The 18,529-nt window shown below is 45.5% G+C and overlaps 1 protein-coding gene across 1 annotated transcript; it reads left to right on the top strand.

The window, feature by feature from the left end:
• The first annotated feature begins 5,245 nt into the window (after nucleotides 1-5,245).
• Nucleotides 5,246-16,690, top strand: LOC144120813 (troponin C). The gene is made up of 5 exons (XM_077653536.1): nucleotides 5,246-5,385; nucleotides 6,520-6,547; nucleotides 12,270-12,413; nucleotides 13,361-13,612; nucleotides 16,043-16,690. The coding sequence occupies exons 1-5, from the start codon at nucleotides 5,383-5,385 to the stop codon at nucleotides 16,069-16,071; spliced, it is 456 nt and encodes a 151-aa protein (XP_077509662.1). The 5' UTR covers nucleotides 5,246-5,382; the 3' UTR covers nucleotides 16,072-16,690.
• Nucleotides 16,691-18,529: the final 1,839 nt, after the last annotated feature.

Raw genomic sequence — 18,529 nt, 5'->3', positions numbered from 1 at the left:
GATCAGAATATATAATTAACCAAGGTATTTATGCTATGTAATAGCGGGAAGTGTGACATATTATTGTTTAGTGCGTATGAAAATTCGGACACGTTATGTTTACTTATAATTCGTAATAGGGCTGAGTCTTCGATATTGAGCCTCATTTGCAGTTTAGCCCACCATACAGATACCGATTTCAATGCATTGTTAAATGTTACATAATTTCATTGTAACATTTATTTTCATTGTACAGTATGCGATCATAAGCAAATGGTCTCATATTAACAGGGATGCTAGCAGGTGAAACACTGATCAAAATTATGAATAAAATAAGAGAAAGAACGCCCCCCCCTGAAGTACACCGGGCGTGACTTAAGTTATGGTGGACTTGCTCGACAAACTGTGATCGATTAGCTAAGTAGCTTTTGATCCAGTTAATGACTGCTCCTTTGCTATGTGTAAATTCCATCTTCAGAATTAGTGCATTAGGTGATACACGATCGAATGCTTTAGAGAAGTCTAGTGGTCTCGGCGCCGCCATGAGGGCGGGTACTTACGGTCTCTTGTTCTTCACCTTTTGCAGATTTTAGTCCTCTCAAGCGGCGCCCAGTTTACGCTTACCTGCGTGGATTGAAGAGTCATGGAACAAGGAAACGTCCCCAGCGATTACAATCTGCCAGCCAAGTTATTCAACGCTAGGTATGAGGGATTTCTCTTGGATTTTGTGTCCTTCAGCCAACTAACTTGCCAACACCGGTCGTCATCATGTGATCCTGCGCTGTTTAAGCACTTTCTTTGCCATCTGTCCTTGGGTATCGGTGCCGCTATGAGGACGGGATCCTTAGAGTCTCTTGTTGTTGAGGTTAGTAATACACACTAAACAATTTCTCACCCGTAAGGGTGCAAATCAGCTGTCCCCAGAAGAACACCCTTTTGGTGCTAAAAAGGGTGCAGAGGTCAGCAGCCTTCAGGAAGGGTGCACAGCATGAAAGTTTATCAATCCAAGGCTTTTACTTCATGGGTGAATCAGTGTGAAGCACCCTTCCAACATGCTTTCGTAGAGGAGTTATGGAAAAATAATACCCTTTAATGAGGGTGCACCCATTGCATCCTCTAAAGTATAATTAAGTGCACCCTTCCTTGAGGGTGCTGATCTCTGCACCCTTTTTTAGCACCCAACAATTGTAAATGGGTGTTCGTCTGGGGACACCTGATTTACATCCTTATGGGTGAGAATTTGTTTAGTGTGTATCCTGCCACCTCGGAACTGTTGTGCGATTTACATTGCCTGACAAAGCGGCACCGAGACCCGACTTTTTGAATTTTGTGAACTTAGTACGCTCTTATTTTCAACGTATCTGTGATGCGTTTCTTCTGCTACGTCAAGTTATTTCTTCTCTGGTCAAAAAACAACTGACCCTGTCCGGGGATGTTGAAGTGAGTCCCGGTTCGTTTTCCGAAGCATAGCAACAGGAGCTGCTAATAGCCATTCGTGCTTTACCCGATCGAGTTTCAGTATAGGGCCAGAAAGGAGTACTAGATGAAATTTCAAGAGATAAAAGCGAACCAGAAATCGGCCGGTAAAAACTTGCTACACTTACGGACCGAAATGTTAAGGCAGCAAACGACGTCGCGAATTTGAAAAATGTGGGCGCTGAGTTACAACTTAAGGCACAGAATATAACTTTAACCACCGAACAGGATGCAGTCTTGACTCAGCCAGACAATCTTGAAAATAGATCACGAAGGAGCAACCTAGTCCTTTTTGGGCTCAAGACAGCGATGGTGAGACGACGGAAGAAGATGAAGGAAACGTTATCAGGATTTGTAGTAAATATCTGAGACTATAAATATTGCATCGTGGGAAGTTGAGCGTGCTCGATAGCTTTTCTCCGGACAAGAATAGACCAATTACTGTCCACTTTTCTTCTTTCAAAGAAAAAGATAGTTGCTCGCTAATGCACATAAATTGAAAAACGCCCAGATATCAGTAAGCGAAGGCTTTTCACAAGCGTCTGCAAAGTAAAAAACTGCATGCGTTTGCCAAAGAACAGGGCGACAAAAATGTAAGCTTCGTTTAAATAAATTCATTATCGGAAGGAAAAATTTCGTTCATAACACTACTTCTGGCATGGTAGAAAATGTCAAACAATAACAATAAAAATCCGCTGTCACAAAGAGCAGAACTGAAAATTACGAACTTAAGTTTATTGTTGTTAACTGTCGACGCATCAAAAAGAGAAAGGAAAAATTATTCGCTCTGTTAGCTATACGCCTGGGGCTGATATCGTACTAGGCACTGAATCGTGGCTGGAGGACACAATTTTTGATGCAAAAATATTTCCCTCGAATTTTGACGTCTATTCTCGTGTCTCTATTCTTGTGGAAAAAAGGATAAAAAGCATGCCACTGTCGTTCAGTGTCCCTTCATGTGAAGGTATACTGTGCAAAATTGAACTGCTTAATTCATGCCACTTTTCCGTCGGATACATTAACAGGCCCCCAAACTGCACTGATTCACAACAGTTTGAAGCACTTTTTGATGTATTGTAGTTCTTGGGATCGGACAGCTTTCTTCATGGTCGGGGACATTAACTTCCACGAAGTTGTTTGGAAAAGCAAATTACCTTTTTTCAATAAGCAAATACAGTGTGCATTCATGAAGTTTTTCAAGAGCTGCTGAGCGACTGTGGTTTTAATCAGTTTGTGACTTAACCTACAAGATACAGCGGCTCATGAGCTACCACTCTTGATCTTGTGCCCTGTAGTAGCCCCGAGATTCTAAGGGAACTTTCCCAGGCGCATTCCTACCACCCCAGGTGCATCCAAACACTCATTCACCCCAATCTCCATCACCTACATCGCTTTCACCCAACACTATATGCAGATACACGTCCTTTGTCGGGCGATATTCCCGATATTCTAAATTCAATCGCATTACATAGAGATGCACAGCTAATCCCAACCACTTAAAAAGTCGTTCAACGCGTCGCTGGCCAACGGCACCCTGGGAGACCACGAGGCACTAGTTTCATTCTCAGCAGATGTTTCATTTTCTGTATTTTGAGTGCGGAACACCATATGAATGTAGTGAAAAAGTAAACATGACCTAATGGTGACCCTTCTCTCTCTGGCTTAATACTTTACAGTGCAGAGTTGCCGATTAGACGCCACGTTGCCCTTTTCCGATGCTCCTGTGCCACTAGCCGTATTGCATGAATAGCTCTTAAGAAAACCCTCCAGTTTGCGCTGCGTAGAGAGCCTCATTCACCACCTTTCAGCCGACTGTGTCGTGGGATGTGAACAGTGCTAGCAGGAGTTAGGTCATGCAACCATGAGCGCCATCAAGTGTATCGTACACAGATCACAACGCGCGTAAAGCTGCACCACATTATATAAAGCATAATGATGACTAGGATATAGGGCGTTGAGCTTCCGAAATTGCCTATAGTTTCTACTTCGCTAGCCACCACCCGGCGTGCCACCTATATGCTCACAAGCAGACTTTAATCGTAGCTTGCTTTTTTTCCTGAATATTTTCTTCTTCGCGATTCGTTATTACGGAAGACTCACTTTATTTACAATTCTGCTCGAGAACCAAATTGTCCATACTAAATAGGCAATCTACTCAATAGCTCTGGCCACGTCGACGTTATCTTTTTTAGTTTTAGCAAAGTTTTTGACCTCGTTTCCAATCCCAAATAAATTTGCTAACTAGAACTCATTGGTCTTCCTAACTTCATAACTCCTCGGATTCGTTCTTACCTCTCTGAGAGCTCACAATTTATTTCTATTGATGGGTGTTGTTCTGATCACCTTCCAGTTTCTTCAGGTCTCTCCTGCAAGGTATCCTGCAAGGTAGCGTTCTGAGACTATTGCTGTTTCAACATACGTATATCAATACATATACGTGTATCAGTGACATCAGCAATGCTATAATTGAACCTGTGCAAATGAGGTTATTCGCAGATTATTGCGTTTTATTCAGGTAAACTGCTAGCCGCGAGGACCACGTTTTTCTCAACTGAAAATCCTCTCAACGTACTTGCATGGTGGGATCAGTGCGATGTGAAGCTGGATGCAGAAAAAAAAAACATAATAAAAGAAAATTACTACAACGAAAAGATTTATTTCTTGACGTTTATGGGCAGCACACGGGCGGATTTATGTGCCGCACTCCTGGAGGGAATTGTAGCATTCGATATCTACTATGTGAGAAAGCTGAGCCGGGAAAGCGAAACAAAACGAGAAGCATGCCAGCCCAGATTGCACTGTACTGCAGAAAACGCGCGCAACCTGTCAGACGAGCTGCGAAAACCTACTGCGGACACGAAAGAAAATGAACTGAGCACGTAGAGGGTCTAGTGTGGGCAACTTGAAAATAAAACTTGCGGGCACCGCATACCTAAGAGAGGGGTTAGAGGGGGGGGGGGGGGGGGGGGGGGGCTTGCAACTTCGAAATCATGATGACTTTGGGAACAGCGCATGCGCAGTTATGCAGTGAGAAAGAAGAGTCTACACGGGCATCACAGCGACAGCAACCGGCGGCGGCTAAACGTTCGCTGCCGACGCTTCGCTAAAATTATCCCCGGCCCACCCCAGATCCAAGACAGGGTCTCGTCGTAACAGCGCGCGGAGAAGAAGAAGAGAGAGAAAAAATAATAAAAAGGGGGGGGGGGGCGAGAAGAAACGTACTCTCCTCGGAGAACCCCAGCTTCGGGCGTTCAAGTTACCGCGTGTTGTTTGCGACCACTGCGCCCGGTTCGGCAATAGCGTGCAGTGCCGCCGGAAGGCTGATCCGCAACAGAACCAATCAGGAGAAAGAACGCGTTCAAATATTTCGTATCCCTCCGCCGGCTCATAGTGGTTATTTCTGCGTTTCACAATTTTATTTCGTGAAGTACCCCATCAAACTTGTTACAGCAGTGAGCTCTCAAATGCGGGAATGGTACCCACGCTATATGACTGAGGTCAGAGATACTGGACTCTCGAAATATTTGGGCATTATTTCTTTGCGCGTAGAGAAACACATGTGCGCCTCAGGTGTTGATGAACGGAACTACAGTGAGGAGGCGCGCCACCGTCGGGGCTTCGGGGTTCGCCGCCGGACACCGGCGTTGACGTCACGGGAGGTGCCGGTCACGTGACGGACCCTCCGGCCCGCGCGTGGCGGCGACGGCGGCGGCTTCTGCTGCTAGCGCCCCCCCCTTCTCAGCGTGACCCTCCAAAAATGGAGCCCCGGGCCGAGCCACGCGGTGCGATCGCCTTGCGCCCGCCCGCCTGCCATCCAGTCGGGAGTACGCCCAAGCAGCAGCGCGGTTCTTTCGGGGAACAAACCTCGACCGGTGCGTCTGAGCAGCGCTACAAGGATTTGCCGTCGTAGCCCCGTCTTGAATCGACATGGTAAAGTATTCGCCTCCTACCTGGCTTTTACCGCCTTCTGCTCGGCCTTTTACCGCTACCGCTGTAAACTATTCCTCCCTTCGCAAAAATTGGACGTGTCTGCGATGAGCCTGCCGAGTAGCCCGGTCGTGGCGTCCGTCAGAGTGTCGAACCAGCAAATATTTAGGAAAACGAAGTTCAGAAAAATGACAAGGAATGAATGCGGAAAATTATCATTCGATAAGATGGTTTAGACTCGTCGGCGTTATTTAAAAAAAATAGATTAGATTTTGCATGCAAAATAATCCGGTCGAGTCCGAGATCAATGGCAACTGCCCAGTCAGAGGTCACATGCGCCCTGGTTGTGCATTGTTGCAAATGGACACATGAAGAGCAATGTTTCTAGCTCTAGTTACGCACTGAATAGCATGTAGTGTGCACTTAAAAATATAGTTATGAACAATGTAAAAGTCAAGGCCTGATTTCATCTGCGTAATGTCTGTGCAGACTGAAGCGAGACCTCTTCGCTTTGGACTTCCCCGACTTTCTAGTTGCCACAAAATAATGCCAGTGTAATTCGGGAGTGACGATTTCACCAGCGTGTGGGAACGTTACTGAAACGTCGATTTACATAAATTGATGGGTGTATCGACAGTTTCCAATATCGATTTGATCTCATTAAAGTTATTTCACTGAAAAAAAAAACGCTTTCTAATGATTTACACCCCCGCTTCTCGAAGTTTTTGACTTTTCTGTAACTTTCGGCTAGCTCTCATTTAACCAAAGCTACACAGCTTGGTGAGGCAAACGCAGTTATGAGGGGCAGTAAGCTTTGGCGAAAATGACCAAAAGGGGAATTTAAATAACGGGTAGTGACACTTCTGGCAGCAGTCTGGTTTGCTATTTGTCCAAATCACTGCTCTGTTTTTAATGTTTATTTTCAATGTGAAACATTAGCCTCACAACACTTATTCCACTTTTGTCCTTGACTCGTAGTTCATTTTTTATGCGCATACTTAAGACAACACAAGAAAGCGTGATTCTAATATGGGGCTGTAGAAATGAAATGCACCCGCTGTGCATTTAGCCCACGACTTGTCTGTTTTGTGCGGCATGCATACTGAGAGCTTTGTGCTTCTTTTTTTTCGGTTATAGGATGACCTGACGAAAGAGCAAGTGCAGAGTAAGTTTGAAATATCTTACCGCTTGTCGACGCTTTTCATCTTCCTTATAAAATGTCGACAGACCTGTTTTTCCTAGCAACATGCCAAGAAGGGACGCCAGTATTTTAATGGAGCACGTTAATTTAAACTACGCCTGGCGTCTCGCGATGGCGCTCCGTGAGCCGTACAAAAGTGCGTCACAACGAATAAGGTCAAGGAAGCATATCTCTGAAATATCAACAAAGCTCATAGAAAAAAGAAAAAGGAATGGATCCAACATTTAACAAAATGATCGAAGGAAACTCCATTGTGGGAAATGTATCTCACAGGCTGTGTACGAGAGCTTAACTAAGGTTTAAAGAAATAACGAGAATGAAGATGGTAAATATGAAAACAAAATGGTTGCACAGAAGTCGATGTCGCATGTCAAATTAAAAAAATAAATTCTAGCATGTATAGCTCACTTAAGTAATGCTTTACTCGATGATTTCTCTTATATGCAATTTTTATAGCGATTGCGTAGCTGCCCTGTTATACGTAACCTTAGTTAGACTGGTCGGAGAACAACTACACGGCTCGAGCCAAAAACACATCGGCAAAGGCATCTCCGTCATAGGGACACCCGGTCACGCAGTTTGATTGCATGCAAGCGCAGGTCTCGTTTATAGGCGACCTAAAATACCCTCAGCCTTGAATGTGGCGTCATGCCAAGCGAGCAAGCGGTTCACGTCCGATGTGACCCACTTTTCTTCTTCATTGCATTTTTTTCTGCGAAACATTGTTCTTGGATATTGTTGTCCGCAAGAATTCAATATGACCTTGCTTCGACTCCTAACCAGGCAACAGAAAATCTGCATTTACGCATACTTTCGGAAACCCCCTCAGCTCAGTGCGTGTTGCAGAATGTGTACAGTCTGCAGGCACAATTTATCACGTCAAGCTTCTTTTGCTTTATTTTTTCTTTGCGTGGCGTTGTAACGTCGTCATGCGAGTTGGCAGTGCGTCCAGAGGTGCAGCATCCAATTGAACATTGCCGAGGTGACCAGAAAAGGCAAGCAGAACCGAAGAAAATCACCCCCTTTTTGTATATTGAGCGCGCGAGCTTAAAACCTTAACGCGCAACCTAACGAAAGCTTCTAAGCAGTGTAACTGCAGTGCACTTATGTTACAATACCACACAAAATTATTTTCCAGTTGTAACATTGTGAGTAACAAAATTCGTGTTAGGCAAAGCTTTAATACCCTATATTTTGTTCCACCCACACTTAACGGTGGTAATTTGAATCGCTGCTGCTGACACAGTATCGCTTTTAAAACCACATACAAAACTGCCCACTGGCACCATCACGTCTGCGTCGTCTTTATTAAAATGTGGTCCCAACAAACACGGGACTGAACAAGTTTCTACCTTGACTCCTTGCAAGAGTGCTTCACTGCTAGATAGTCTTGCTTGAGGCAAAGCACAGTTTTAAGGAGAAAATGTGAGCAGATTTTGCTGTTTCACTGAGGCGTAGAAATTGGATTGAAGATTCGATAACCCAGCTAGCGAATGTTTGGATCACTAAGCAAAAATACGTACAGCCGGGAGGCGCTGTAGACGGAGGGTGTGAAATTCGTTAAGCGAATCGCTTAAACAAAAGAGACCCCCTCCCACGAAAATTATAAATTGTCACAGTGAGAACGATTTTGGCCTTCGTGAAGGGCCTCAAAAGCGAATTAAAATGTTTAATATGCATAGGGGATGCAATATAAAGTAATCTTGAGGTTATAAAACATACCCACGAATGAGTAAAATGTTATTTCTCTTGTTCTGCTGTAAATATGATTTTTATCTCAGAACGTCAAAAGCTCCCCCCCCCCCCCATTGATTCAGTGATCATTATGCGTGATATAATAATAATAATAATAATAATAATAATAATAATAATAATAATAATAATAATAATAATAATAATAATAATAATAATAATAATAACGCTGATTCTGGTGACGGTGGTCAGTAGCAGTCTTGCGTAATGTAACATTCTCACTCGAACGCTTTATCATACGCTTTTGCCTAACTTCACATTTTGGTCCCAGCACCCTAGTGTTCATTACCTTTTTCTCCCCCAGTAGTGTCATTTCTATTTTCTCCAGTTCACTTGAACCGTTGCGCCTTTAGCACAGAAATCCTTTACATCTGAGGATTACCAGCACAAATTCCAGTACAGAACGCAGCCAACGCAGAAAGACCCCCTTCCGCCCTTGTTAATTTATAATCATCATCATCAACAACAACGTCGTGACGCCTACGCCACCACCACACTTGCATCGTATCGCACTTCTTGGCTCCTGCGCTGAGTGTTTCACTGCATTACTAGCGTTCACAAAACGAAGCACGCTTTTCAGGGCGCGCATACGATGGCTGCGGTTGTGCCCAAGTCACCGTCATTATTTGTAAATAGCGCTCCGTACGTCTATTTCTCCCGCGCAGTGTGTGCGGGGGGAGGGGGGGTATGTGGGCGTGACGCCGAGAAGGGCTGGCAGTAGTACTGACACTACACGTATGTTTCTTCAATGATATGGCACAAATGGCTGATCGTTCATATTTCAGTGGAGGCGCGGTTCAGGTGTCCAACGATATATGAGACAGATACTGCGCCATTTACTTTCCCCACCAAAAAAAAAAAACAATTATTTATTCATATTTCAGTGGCTCTGGGCGATGTTGGATATACTCTCTTCAAAGGCCTGCGTTTCACAATGTATTAGTGCAACCCTCTCTTAGTAAGCGGGAGCGCTGCATACGCGATGAGGTGCGTAGCAGAGCGAGCTCAGCTTTCGGCTTAGGCTTAAGAGGGAACAGCTAGTGTTAAATCTTACGAAGGCCACTCGCTGGTTCCGCCTCTAGCAGTGCGAGAAGCGAACTGCATTGCGTTTTCTCCGCAGATCGAAGGAAAACAAACAAACAAACAAACAAACAAACAAACAAACAAAAGACACCGCTTCCGAAGTCCGAATCGATGGAGTACAGTCGCGAGACAACGCGTGCAAGCCAAAGTCGTGAGCTCACCCCATAAAGAAACGTTTACGCTTCCTTTGAAGGCGCACCCCGGTGAAAACGCTCTCCCAGGCCGCCCGTTGAGAGCGGAGAAGGGTCACGCCCCACTCTTCCGTCCCAGGGCGTACACGCTGCGCAACAGCCGTCCGGCGGCTGCCTCCCAGAATAGCCGCCCCGAGCCTCAGGCATGTGCACCATCCGGTGGAAGGCTCGCGCGCGTTTTCTAGCCCGCCTGTCGGCAGCCAAGGGCTCATGTGCGGTAGGCCTAAAGCAATGAGAAGGGCCGCATTCCCTCAGAGCAGCCCTTACCAGGTGCTGAACTAAAGGATCCAAGCGTGTGGAATATACGCAAGCCGGCTGTTTACTGCACGAACTTACTGTTACGTGACGTTTAACTGTGGTTTTGTGTATGCACGTCCATGGAAGTGACTGCACCAGCTTGTATTGTTCAACCGGCCAAAACATGGAGGTAGCTGGGGTGTGAAAGTCTCTCATTACCACCATTCAAATAGTGATCCTGGTCCCTTTTCTTTAGTACGAGTGACAAGCACACCTTCTCCTTTTTTTTTTCCTAAGCAGTTTTCATTTGTACAAGTAACACCTGCAAGGCATTTTAAGCATGCACGAAGGACTCAGTCCTTAGCTGTCGAATTCTGTATTTCAGTGACAGATCATTTAATCAAAATGCGCCGCCGCACCATGTTAGGCAGCCTGTTGGTCTCTATTCGGTAAAGAGTGTGCGGTCTATTGCAGTTATGGGCGCCTTATTTCGGTCGCGATATGGCGCGTGCTTCGCTTCTTATCAGCGGGTATTTGAATTAAATGATAAGGTGGCTACCATTGGGGAACATCATCCAGGGTTAAGCTATGATCGCGTGAAGCATAAAATTCCACACAGAAAGAGCAAAGAACAAGGTAATAGCTAGGCAGAACTATAGTGAATAGTTTCAAATAAATTTCGCACTTTCGGCATCGTAACGATTACCTACCTCAAGTGGTTATTAGTGCCTGTAACGCCGGTTCGTACCATCAGAAAAGCATTGTACTTGCCCCCAATGTTATATATTGGCGTTTCATTAATAATAGTAATAATTGGCTTTTGGGGGAAAGGAAATGGCGCAGTATCTGTCTCATATATCGTTGGACACCTGAACCGCGCCGTAAGGGGAGGGATGAAGGAGGGAGTGAAAGAAGAAAGGAAGAAAGAGGTGCCGTAGTGGAGGGCTCCGGAATAATTTCGACCACCTGGGTATCTTTAACGTGCCCTGCTGTGCGATGTCAGGGCACGTTAAAGATCCCCAGGTGGTCGAAATTATCCACGTCAATATTTTTTAGCACAGAAACGAGGCGCTGTTCACATTTGTTTGCAAAACAGCTGCTGTTTTCGCATAGTTCTATTGGATTGTGTTATGGTTTGCACAGCGATATACGCGCAAGTTTGTTTGTAAGCTGGCACCAGAACTTTTGATTGCAGTGTGATGCTGTCTTCGTTGATAATCGCGTAACTGTAACCATCTAGTTTGAACGTGACGGACGGGCTAACGAAAATGCATCAGCTCCCACGACTGAAGAGGCACTCTGTGTAACTTTTTCCCACTTAGAGGGTCCTCGTGAAGGACGTCATGTTAGGCAAGAGCGAAGACAGAAAATCTTTGAGCTCTGCAGACGTGCTGCACGGTTGCATCTGTCTTCTTTTTTTTCTGGCTCTTGTCCAAAATAACTTGGAACAGAAAGCAGACAGTAAACGCAGCAGCTTGTTCTGTTGCCAAAAAAAAAAATAAGTAAATAATGAACAGCACAATGCTCGAACATTGTGACATCGGAGTAGGTAATAAAATATTATTTCTTCGGCAAACTCTATTACGGGTAGCTTGGATGAGAAGACATCGCTATATTCTTCACTATTGTCGCAATAGAAAGATTGGAAGTGAAAGAAAAGAAAGAAAGAAAGAAAGAAAGAAAGAAAGAAAGAAAGAAAGAAAGAAAGAAAGAAAGAAAGAAAGAAAGAAAGAAAGAAAGAACTCTCTTCGGCTCTCTCTTTAGAATGTATCCTCAGTTGAAAAGCTATTTTTCCCCCTTTTTATATGACGTATAGTTTCGAAGTATTCGAATGGCACACTATTTAAACGCAGTGCTCACGATCGCAAAATGGCATGCATTGAATTACCATGCTTCCTGCCCAACTAAAGGCGTCGTGCTGTCTGGCTACAGCAACTTTCTTTTTTCTCAACTTTTGCGTTTAATCACTGCAAGGCGTCGGAGCTTTAAATCACGGTATCTAACGTGGGGTTGGTAATACTCGCACTAGGTAATGGTAATGTGACATGTGCACTGTTAGGAGTGGTTTTAATATTATGACGAATATTATGGCGTAAATTTCTAACCGGTTCTTTACACGTTCACTCGTTGGGACTGCAACGGTGGCCTTGTGGGTCGAGCATCCGCCTCTCATGAGGGAGGTGTGGGGTTCGATCCCCAAGGCTGCCGTGTGCCAGCCGGTTATACAGTGGGCACAAGCTTTCCCTTTGCCTGGTGCTCGGCTTCCTTGGGGGTGAAATGCTTGGTAAACGGGTTATTGAATCAACCTTGAGTAGACGAATGCCCCTTCTGCCATGGCGCTCTTCGGCCATAGATGCCCTTGAGCCACAGAAAATACGTAATCATCATCTTTACACGTTGTCTCTCTTTTTCCACGTGTGCAGTGTTGCGCAAGGCGTTCGACATGTTCGATCGCGACAAGAAGGGCTACGTGCACACCAACATGGTGTCGGCGATCCTGCGTACGCTGGGACAGACGTTTGAGGACAAGGACCTGAAAGACCTCATCGCCGAGATTGACCAGGACGGTGAGCGCTGTCTTCACTGAAACAAAGCCGGTTTAAATCGATTGTACTGGGCCAGTGCATGCATCCTAAACTGCGGCACTGTCTCTGTTTCATCCCATCAGAGCTGACGACAAAGATCCTTGTTGGCGACAGGATTTTCTGTCGGGCTGCCCGCGGCTGCTGTCGTCTCATTAAATGTAGCTGTGTCATGTCCAGCATTCTTGAACAAAAATTTTGAATATTGAAAAATTGTAAGGTATACTGTTATGGAAATATTGAAGGTGTAGCAAAATCTTTGTTTTAAAGTTTTTCCGTCGCTCGCATCGAGCAGTTAAGACTGACGTAGAAAACCAATCGGGAACGCCTTCGACGATTGCAAAAGCATTAATAGCGAAAAGAATGCATTCCTGCCGACGGGAGATCTGCGGTTATATTGATTTTTATAGTGAAATCTTACAATATATATAAAAAATTGGCTTCATAAACTCCTTCCCATTAAAAAAAAAAAGGTGACACCACCGTCTAGAAGACGTTGAAATAACGAGCGTTAGCTGTTTGGCTTACTAAAATTGATATGAATGAGATTAAAGATAGGTACACCAATGGAAATACTAATTTGACATCTTGGATTTATAAGTGACTTCACCAATCAATCACCAATTGGACATATCAGTGACGTCATCAATCAATCACCAATTCGATATACTAGTGACGTCACCAGTCAATCACCAACTGGGTTGCTATATCGATTTACTATGGGGGCCACCGTCTTGAATTCCTCGGACTTGGAAAATTTCACGCCGAAGGGAGGTGGTATAGCAGACCCCAAGAAATCGAGAAACGTGATGACTAAGAGCTCACGCTCATAAAATTCTGTGTGTGTCCATATTTGAGGAGCATGCGCGTGAGTGCAGAAATTTCGCGTGTGTAGCTGGGATGGGAGGAGTGACGTCAGCGCACGTGTGCAGGCTCTGGCGAGCTGGAGTTTGAGGAGTTCGTGGCGCTGGCCGCTCGGTTCCTGGTGGAGGAGGACTCCGAGGCCATGCAGGAGGAGCTCCGCGAGGCCTTCCGCCTCTACGACAAGGAGGGCAACGGCTACATCAACGTGTCCGACCTGCGCGAGATCCTGCGTGCACTGGACGACGCGCTCACCGAGGACGAGCTGGACGAGATGATCGCCGAGATCGACACTGACGGCAGCGGCACGGTCGACTTCGACGGTACTCGGCTCTTTGCTTTGTCTACAGACTGTAATTAGAGGTGACCGTGGCGGGCCTGTTGGTTCGGTTCGAATAGTGGAAATTTTACGGATCATTCCGAGCGCCAATAGACGTTTTTAACATAGCGGAGACGTATACCGGTTTACCGGACCCCTCTTGCGCAGGCGCAGTGGCGTTGTTGGGGTGAGGGGGAGCCACTGCGCATGCGCAAGAGGGGGCCAAACGTCCAATTTCTTCTATTCGTCCAATTTCTTCTATTCGAATGCGTGCACAGACAGGGAGGGAGAGGATAGGCCATATCCCAATGAGCACTGAAATTACATTGGACATATTGGGGACTTTTAGGACGTCCATGGGACATCCAAGGGAGTTTCAATGCCCATTGGGATCCTATTTGCCTAATAGATCAGAGCCACTGCGCATGCGCAAGAGGGGTCCGGTAAACCGGTATACGTCTCCGGTATGCTAAAAACGTCCAATTTCTTCTATTCGAATTCGTGCACAGACAGGGAGGGAGATGATAGGCCATATCCCAATGGGCACTGAAATTACATTGGACGTCTTGTGGACGTTTAGGACGTCCATGGGACATCCAAGGGACATCAAAGGGAGTTTCAGTGCCCATTGGGATCCTATTTGCCTAATAGATCCTATTTCGCTCAGTGCAGTTGTTGAACTTTCTTGTTCCAGCATAACAGGACGCAAAAACTCTACAGGGCAGTAGCTGGTTTGACCCCCCCCCCCCCCGCGCTTTAAAAAAAATTAGATCTGTTAATCAGTACGTACACCTAGCCAGTCCGAAACCTCGTGTAACGACGTTCGCCCAGCCCGCTCTCGTTTCTCTAAAGCGACCCGTAACAGGCCATGCGAGACGGGCACGAGTTTAAAATATATCATCACTCCCGCAAGTACGCGCGTACATTCCTTCACCGCAGGCGCGCAGTAGAAGCGACGCGATCTCGTCGTCGATCCGCGCTACCACCACGCCCTGTATATACATGTAGTACCTCGCTCCAAGCACAGCGTAGCGCGACCGTGGTGACACCCAATCTGTCACGAGTGACAAGAGAGAGAGAGCCCCGGCGACGCGAGCAGCCGCAGCTGCAGCTAACCACGTGGACCGGCAAGACGAGGAGGCAAAAAATACAAATACAAACGAGGCAAAAAGCGGGCGCTCGCGCGAACAAGAGCTGAGACGAGACAGCGGCACAAACGCGTAACCGGAATCGCCTGCCGCTCAGTCGCCGCGCCTTCGCCAACCAAGCCCAGACAGAGAACGTGTGCGTGCGTGCGGTACAAGAGCAGCGGACGACTTCGGAGCAGCCACAAGCCGGTCGACCCCGACCCCGTTTTGCCGTCGTCATTCGCCCGACGTCGTCTTGGTTGTCTCGCCTGTCCGTATATTTCCCTCGCCCAACCGAGGCGGTACCGCCGGATAGGAGCGGCCAGGTTCTGTCGCACCGCGCTCGGATTGTTCTTGTTCGTGGTGTCTCACTAGCAGTGCCTCGAAAGGAGACGCCAACCGAACGTTGGCGTTCGCCGTTGGGGGTGGGGGTGGGGGGGTACATCACTGAGTGCATGTATATATAATGGCGAGAGACATAGAATGAATGCACAGTTTACAAGGAACCTTTAAGCCGTGTTCGGAGGACAAAAGAAAAAAAATACCTCAGATGAAAATTGGATTGAACGATGAAAAACCATCGTGTTGTTCGTACTTTGTGCAGAATGTTGTTCAGGTTGTTTCGCGTAGGTCATAAATAACAGGGTTGGACGTCGAGAAGGTAATGTTAAGCTCCCCTTCTTCGCGAATAGTTTTTGCTGTAAAGCTTGCGAAAGGTGATGCTCGTACTTAATAACTAGTATAACAGGCACGTATGTTCGTGATTAGACACACAAAGTATGAATCGCGTTCATATATGCTTTTCCTGTTAAATTTCTCGAGATGTGTCTGTATAGTTGCAAAGTAAATAAGAAGAATATTTATGCAGTTGTGTACGGATACTAGCAAACAATTTGAAGGGCAAATTGAGCGAAAGCTACTCGTTATAACGAAATGGCTTCGTTTCGAATGCAGTGTTACGAAATGCGGGTGTACGTAATATGTCGCTGCACCTGTTACTACTGACTCTTTGCTGCCTTTCATAACGTTGAGATGAAAATATTGGTGTTTGAAATGCCTAGCTCCAGCAAAAAGAAAAAAAAAACTGAAATAAAGAACTTTGAGTAGAGACATTCTACTGCGCAGTTTTATCAGATGCAGCAGACCGTATACCATGCTCTTTCCGATGTTTTACGCGTTTGACATGTATGAAATGTATGAAAGAAGGGGCTTCTTAAACAAGTTTTTGCTTGAACTAAGTGAGATATCTGCATGAGTATATGAGTGTGCAAATCCGCAATTTTTCTTCTCTATTTTTTTTTCTGCAGAGTTCATGGAGATGATGACCGGCGACTAGACCAACAGCGTACTGCTGCTCCTTGAAGCGCACAGGGATGCGTTCTGGCGTCGGCGATGAAAAGGCATCCTCACCACCGACTTTGCCGCAAGGCACGCAAGAAAAAGAAATAAAAAGAAACCACAGCAAAGTGCCAACGAGTGAAAGAGACATATCTGCTAATTAAAAAAAAAGCACGTGAAAAAAAAAAAAAAACTCCACGAAAGAAATTGTGAGAGCACTGCTCTGCAGGCTTCACCACGATATCGCTGTTTTCACGGCTGTTCTTTCAGTTACATTTGCACTGGCTCCGCCAGATTTATCATTTTTTCCTTCCTGTCTTTATTGTTATCCTGTCCACGTGAGGGAAGTTTTCTTGGCTTATTTTTCTGCTGCCCCCTTAAGTCGAGCGGCAAGCGGGTACGAAAAATGCAGTGCGAGGAAGCTATCGCTGCGTGTAGGGGCCGTTATCGTGAAATATGTCAGCTGTTAATTCTGGCTAACAAACAGACACATAAGAATCCCACAAAGCGAGTAATGTTAAATATCAAAAAAACTTCTGAGCCAATTATCGGTGGAAATGTACATTCGGTATAGCTGCACAGCGAATTCGTCGAATAAAACTCGTTTGTTTCTGTTACTTCTTTTAGTTTGTCTGTTTCTCTTTCCGCCACTTTAGTTCAGTGCAGAAGGAGGAGGAGGTTATAAAGAAAGGAAAGGAGCAGTAATTAACTGCCTCTCTCTTGCCGGGCACCCGAACCGCACAGCGAAGGAGCGGATAAAGAGGGTGCAAATGAGATATTAGTTTTCTCTTTTTTCTGACGCACTAGACCTTTCAGTGACACGCGGAAAAAAATTGGTTCAATCATCCTGAACGAAGTTTCGCAGCAAAAAAAGAATTTAAAAAATGAGAAAGATGAGTAAGCACCACATATGTCCCGTTACCTGTCTTGTACTAATCTTAGCTACACTAATGAGTTTACCAAGGCGTAGAATTTGAACTAGTCCATTACATGAAGGCATTTTCAATGTCGGTTTTCACGAAAAGGTGGGTAATGTGAAACGTCGTGTCTATTTTCAACCAAATTGCGTCACTAGCTGGCGAAAACGCGTGCATGCCTAGAGATGGCCCCGTGAACGTAATACTAGAAACAGTATTCCTGACCAGATGTTTGGAAATATGCCCGCAGGATCAGATTGTGAGGTTGAGGGTTCGGTTTATGTAAGTACGCTTGCTCTGAGCGGCAGAGCTCCCTCTCTTGTTTTTCGGCGTGGCAAGTAATGATTTCAATTTCAATTCAGCTATTAATCTGGCGATGGCTCAGCTGAGAGAATCGCGCAGAACCCATTCCTTTCGGCAATTGGACTCATATTGAACAATTGGGGCTCGGAGTCATAATGATGGCAAACGTGTGGGCGCTTAAAATAATAAGAAACTTATTAGAAAATAATGAGTGTGCCGCGTTTTTTTTTTTGCGTCAGTTGTAAAAATTTAACCGCCAGTCGTCTTCCGTACATTTGACTGCCTATCAAATATAAATCTAGGCCAGCTCAAAAGTATCTTTGGTCTTATTCTTTGTTGTATTGTTATTGTGAGTTCAAAAGAATGGCTAATCGCATCAAGAATATTGAATAATAACTACGATATCTATTTCCCCATGGTCTCCCGATATATGAAATCCGGGGTGGAACCACGGAAGAGAACATAATGTTTCCGCAGCAAATATACGGCAAAGGCATGCTAAAATTCTTTGCGCAGTAGACATGGATGAACAAACATTTCCATGATATCAGCTGCACTAGCAAGCGAAATCTTGCAAGATTAATATTTCTACGACAAAAATAAATCTTATGCGGGCAAGGAAATCGCATCCGACCGCGTGGAAGTCGAAATATTGACATCGCATAGATGAGTGCTTCAGAGATTTATGGTGCGCAGCGAAGGGCCTCAAAATAGTCAGTAAACATTGAATCAGCGAATTTGCCGGCGTAAAGACAAACTTATCTGAAAGCGAAACCATATCGGTGCTGTTCCTGACTCCGGAGCTCCTGAGCTTTTTGAACCGAAGCAATAAAAAATAACGCGACAAAAAATACGACCTAGTAAGCTATTAGATGTGGCAGTATTTCCTGCATTACAAGAAGTTGATATGGACTCCTTTTGTTCCGGAATTAAGGCAAAGAAAGCCTTGAGGCCCACGAGAGCGTCGTGGCAAGCGGTTATTTAAAGGTAAGTCGTGGGCGGACGGGGAAGCCAAAAACAACCCCGAGCGAAAAGGTGAATGAAAGGAATGGGGGACAGAGAACAACGTAGCCAGGCCACTACAGGTTTTTGGAGCAGAGAGCTGCGTCACGCCAAAAGTGCCTTCTTGAATCATCCTGAAGAAACGACGGCGGAGAGAGAGTCGGGAAAGCACATTGCTGCTTTCACTGCTTTCTCTTTCGGCCGCTAGACAGGGCTGCGGTAGCGATGCGCAGA

The sequence above is a fragment of the Amblyomma americanum genome, chromosome 2 (assembly GCF_052857255.1).
Source record: "Amblyomma americanum isolate KBUSLIRL-KWMA chromosome 2, ASM5285725v1, whole genome shotgun sequence".
NCBI classification, from domain to species: domain Eukaryota; kingdom Metazoa; phylum Arthropoda; class Arachnida; order Ixodida; family Ixodidae; genus Amblyomma; species Amblyomma americanum.
This window is presented reverse-complemented; position numbering and strand designations above follow the sequence as displayed.

What these genes read in the sequence shown, in the direction of transcription:
- LOC144120813 (XM_077653536.1), top strand. An exon ending in GACGAAAGAGCAAGTGCAGA is followed by an intron (nt 6,548 to 12,269) that starts GTAAGTTTGAAA and finishes CCACGTGTGCAG; the next exon opens with TGTTGCGCAAGGCGTTCGAC. An exon ending in CGCCGAGATTGACCAGGACG is followed by an intron (nt 12,414 to 13,360) that starts GTGAGCGCTGTC and finishes GCACGTGTGCAG; the next exon opens with GCTCTGGCGAGCTGGAGTTT.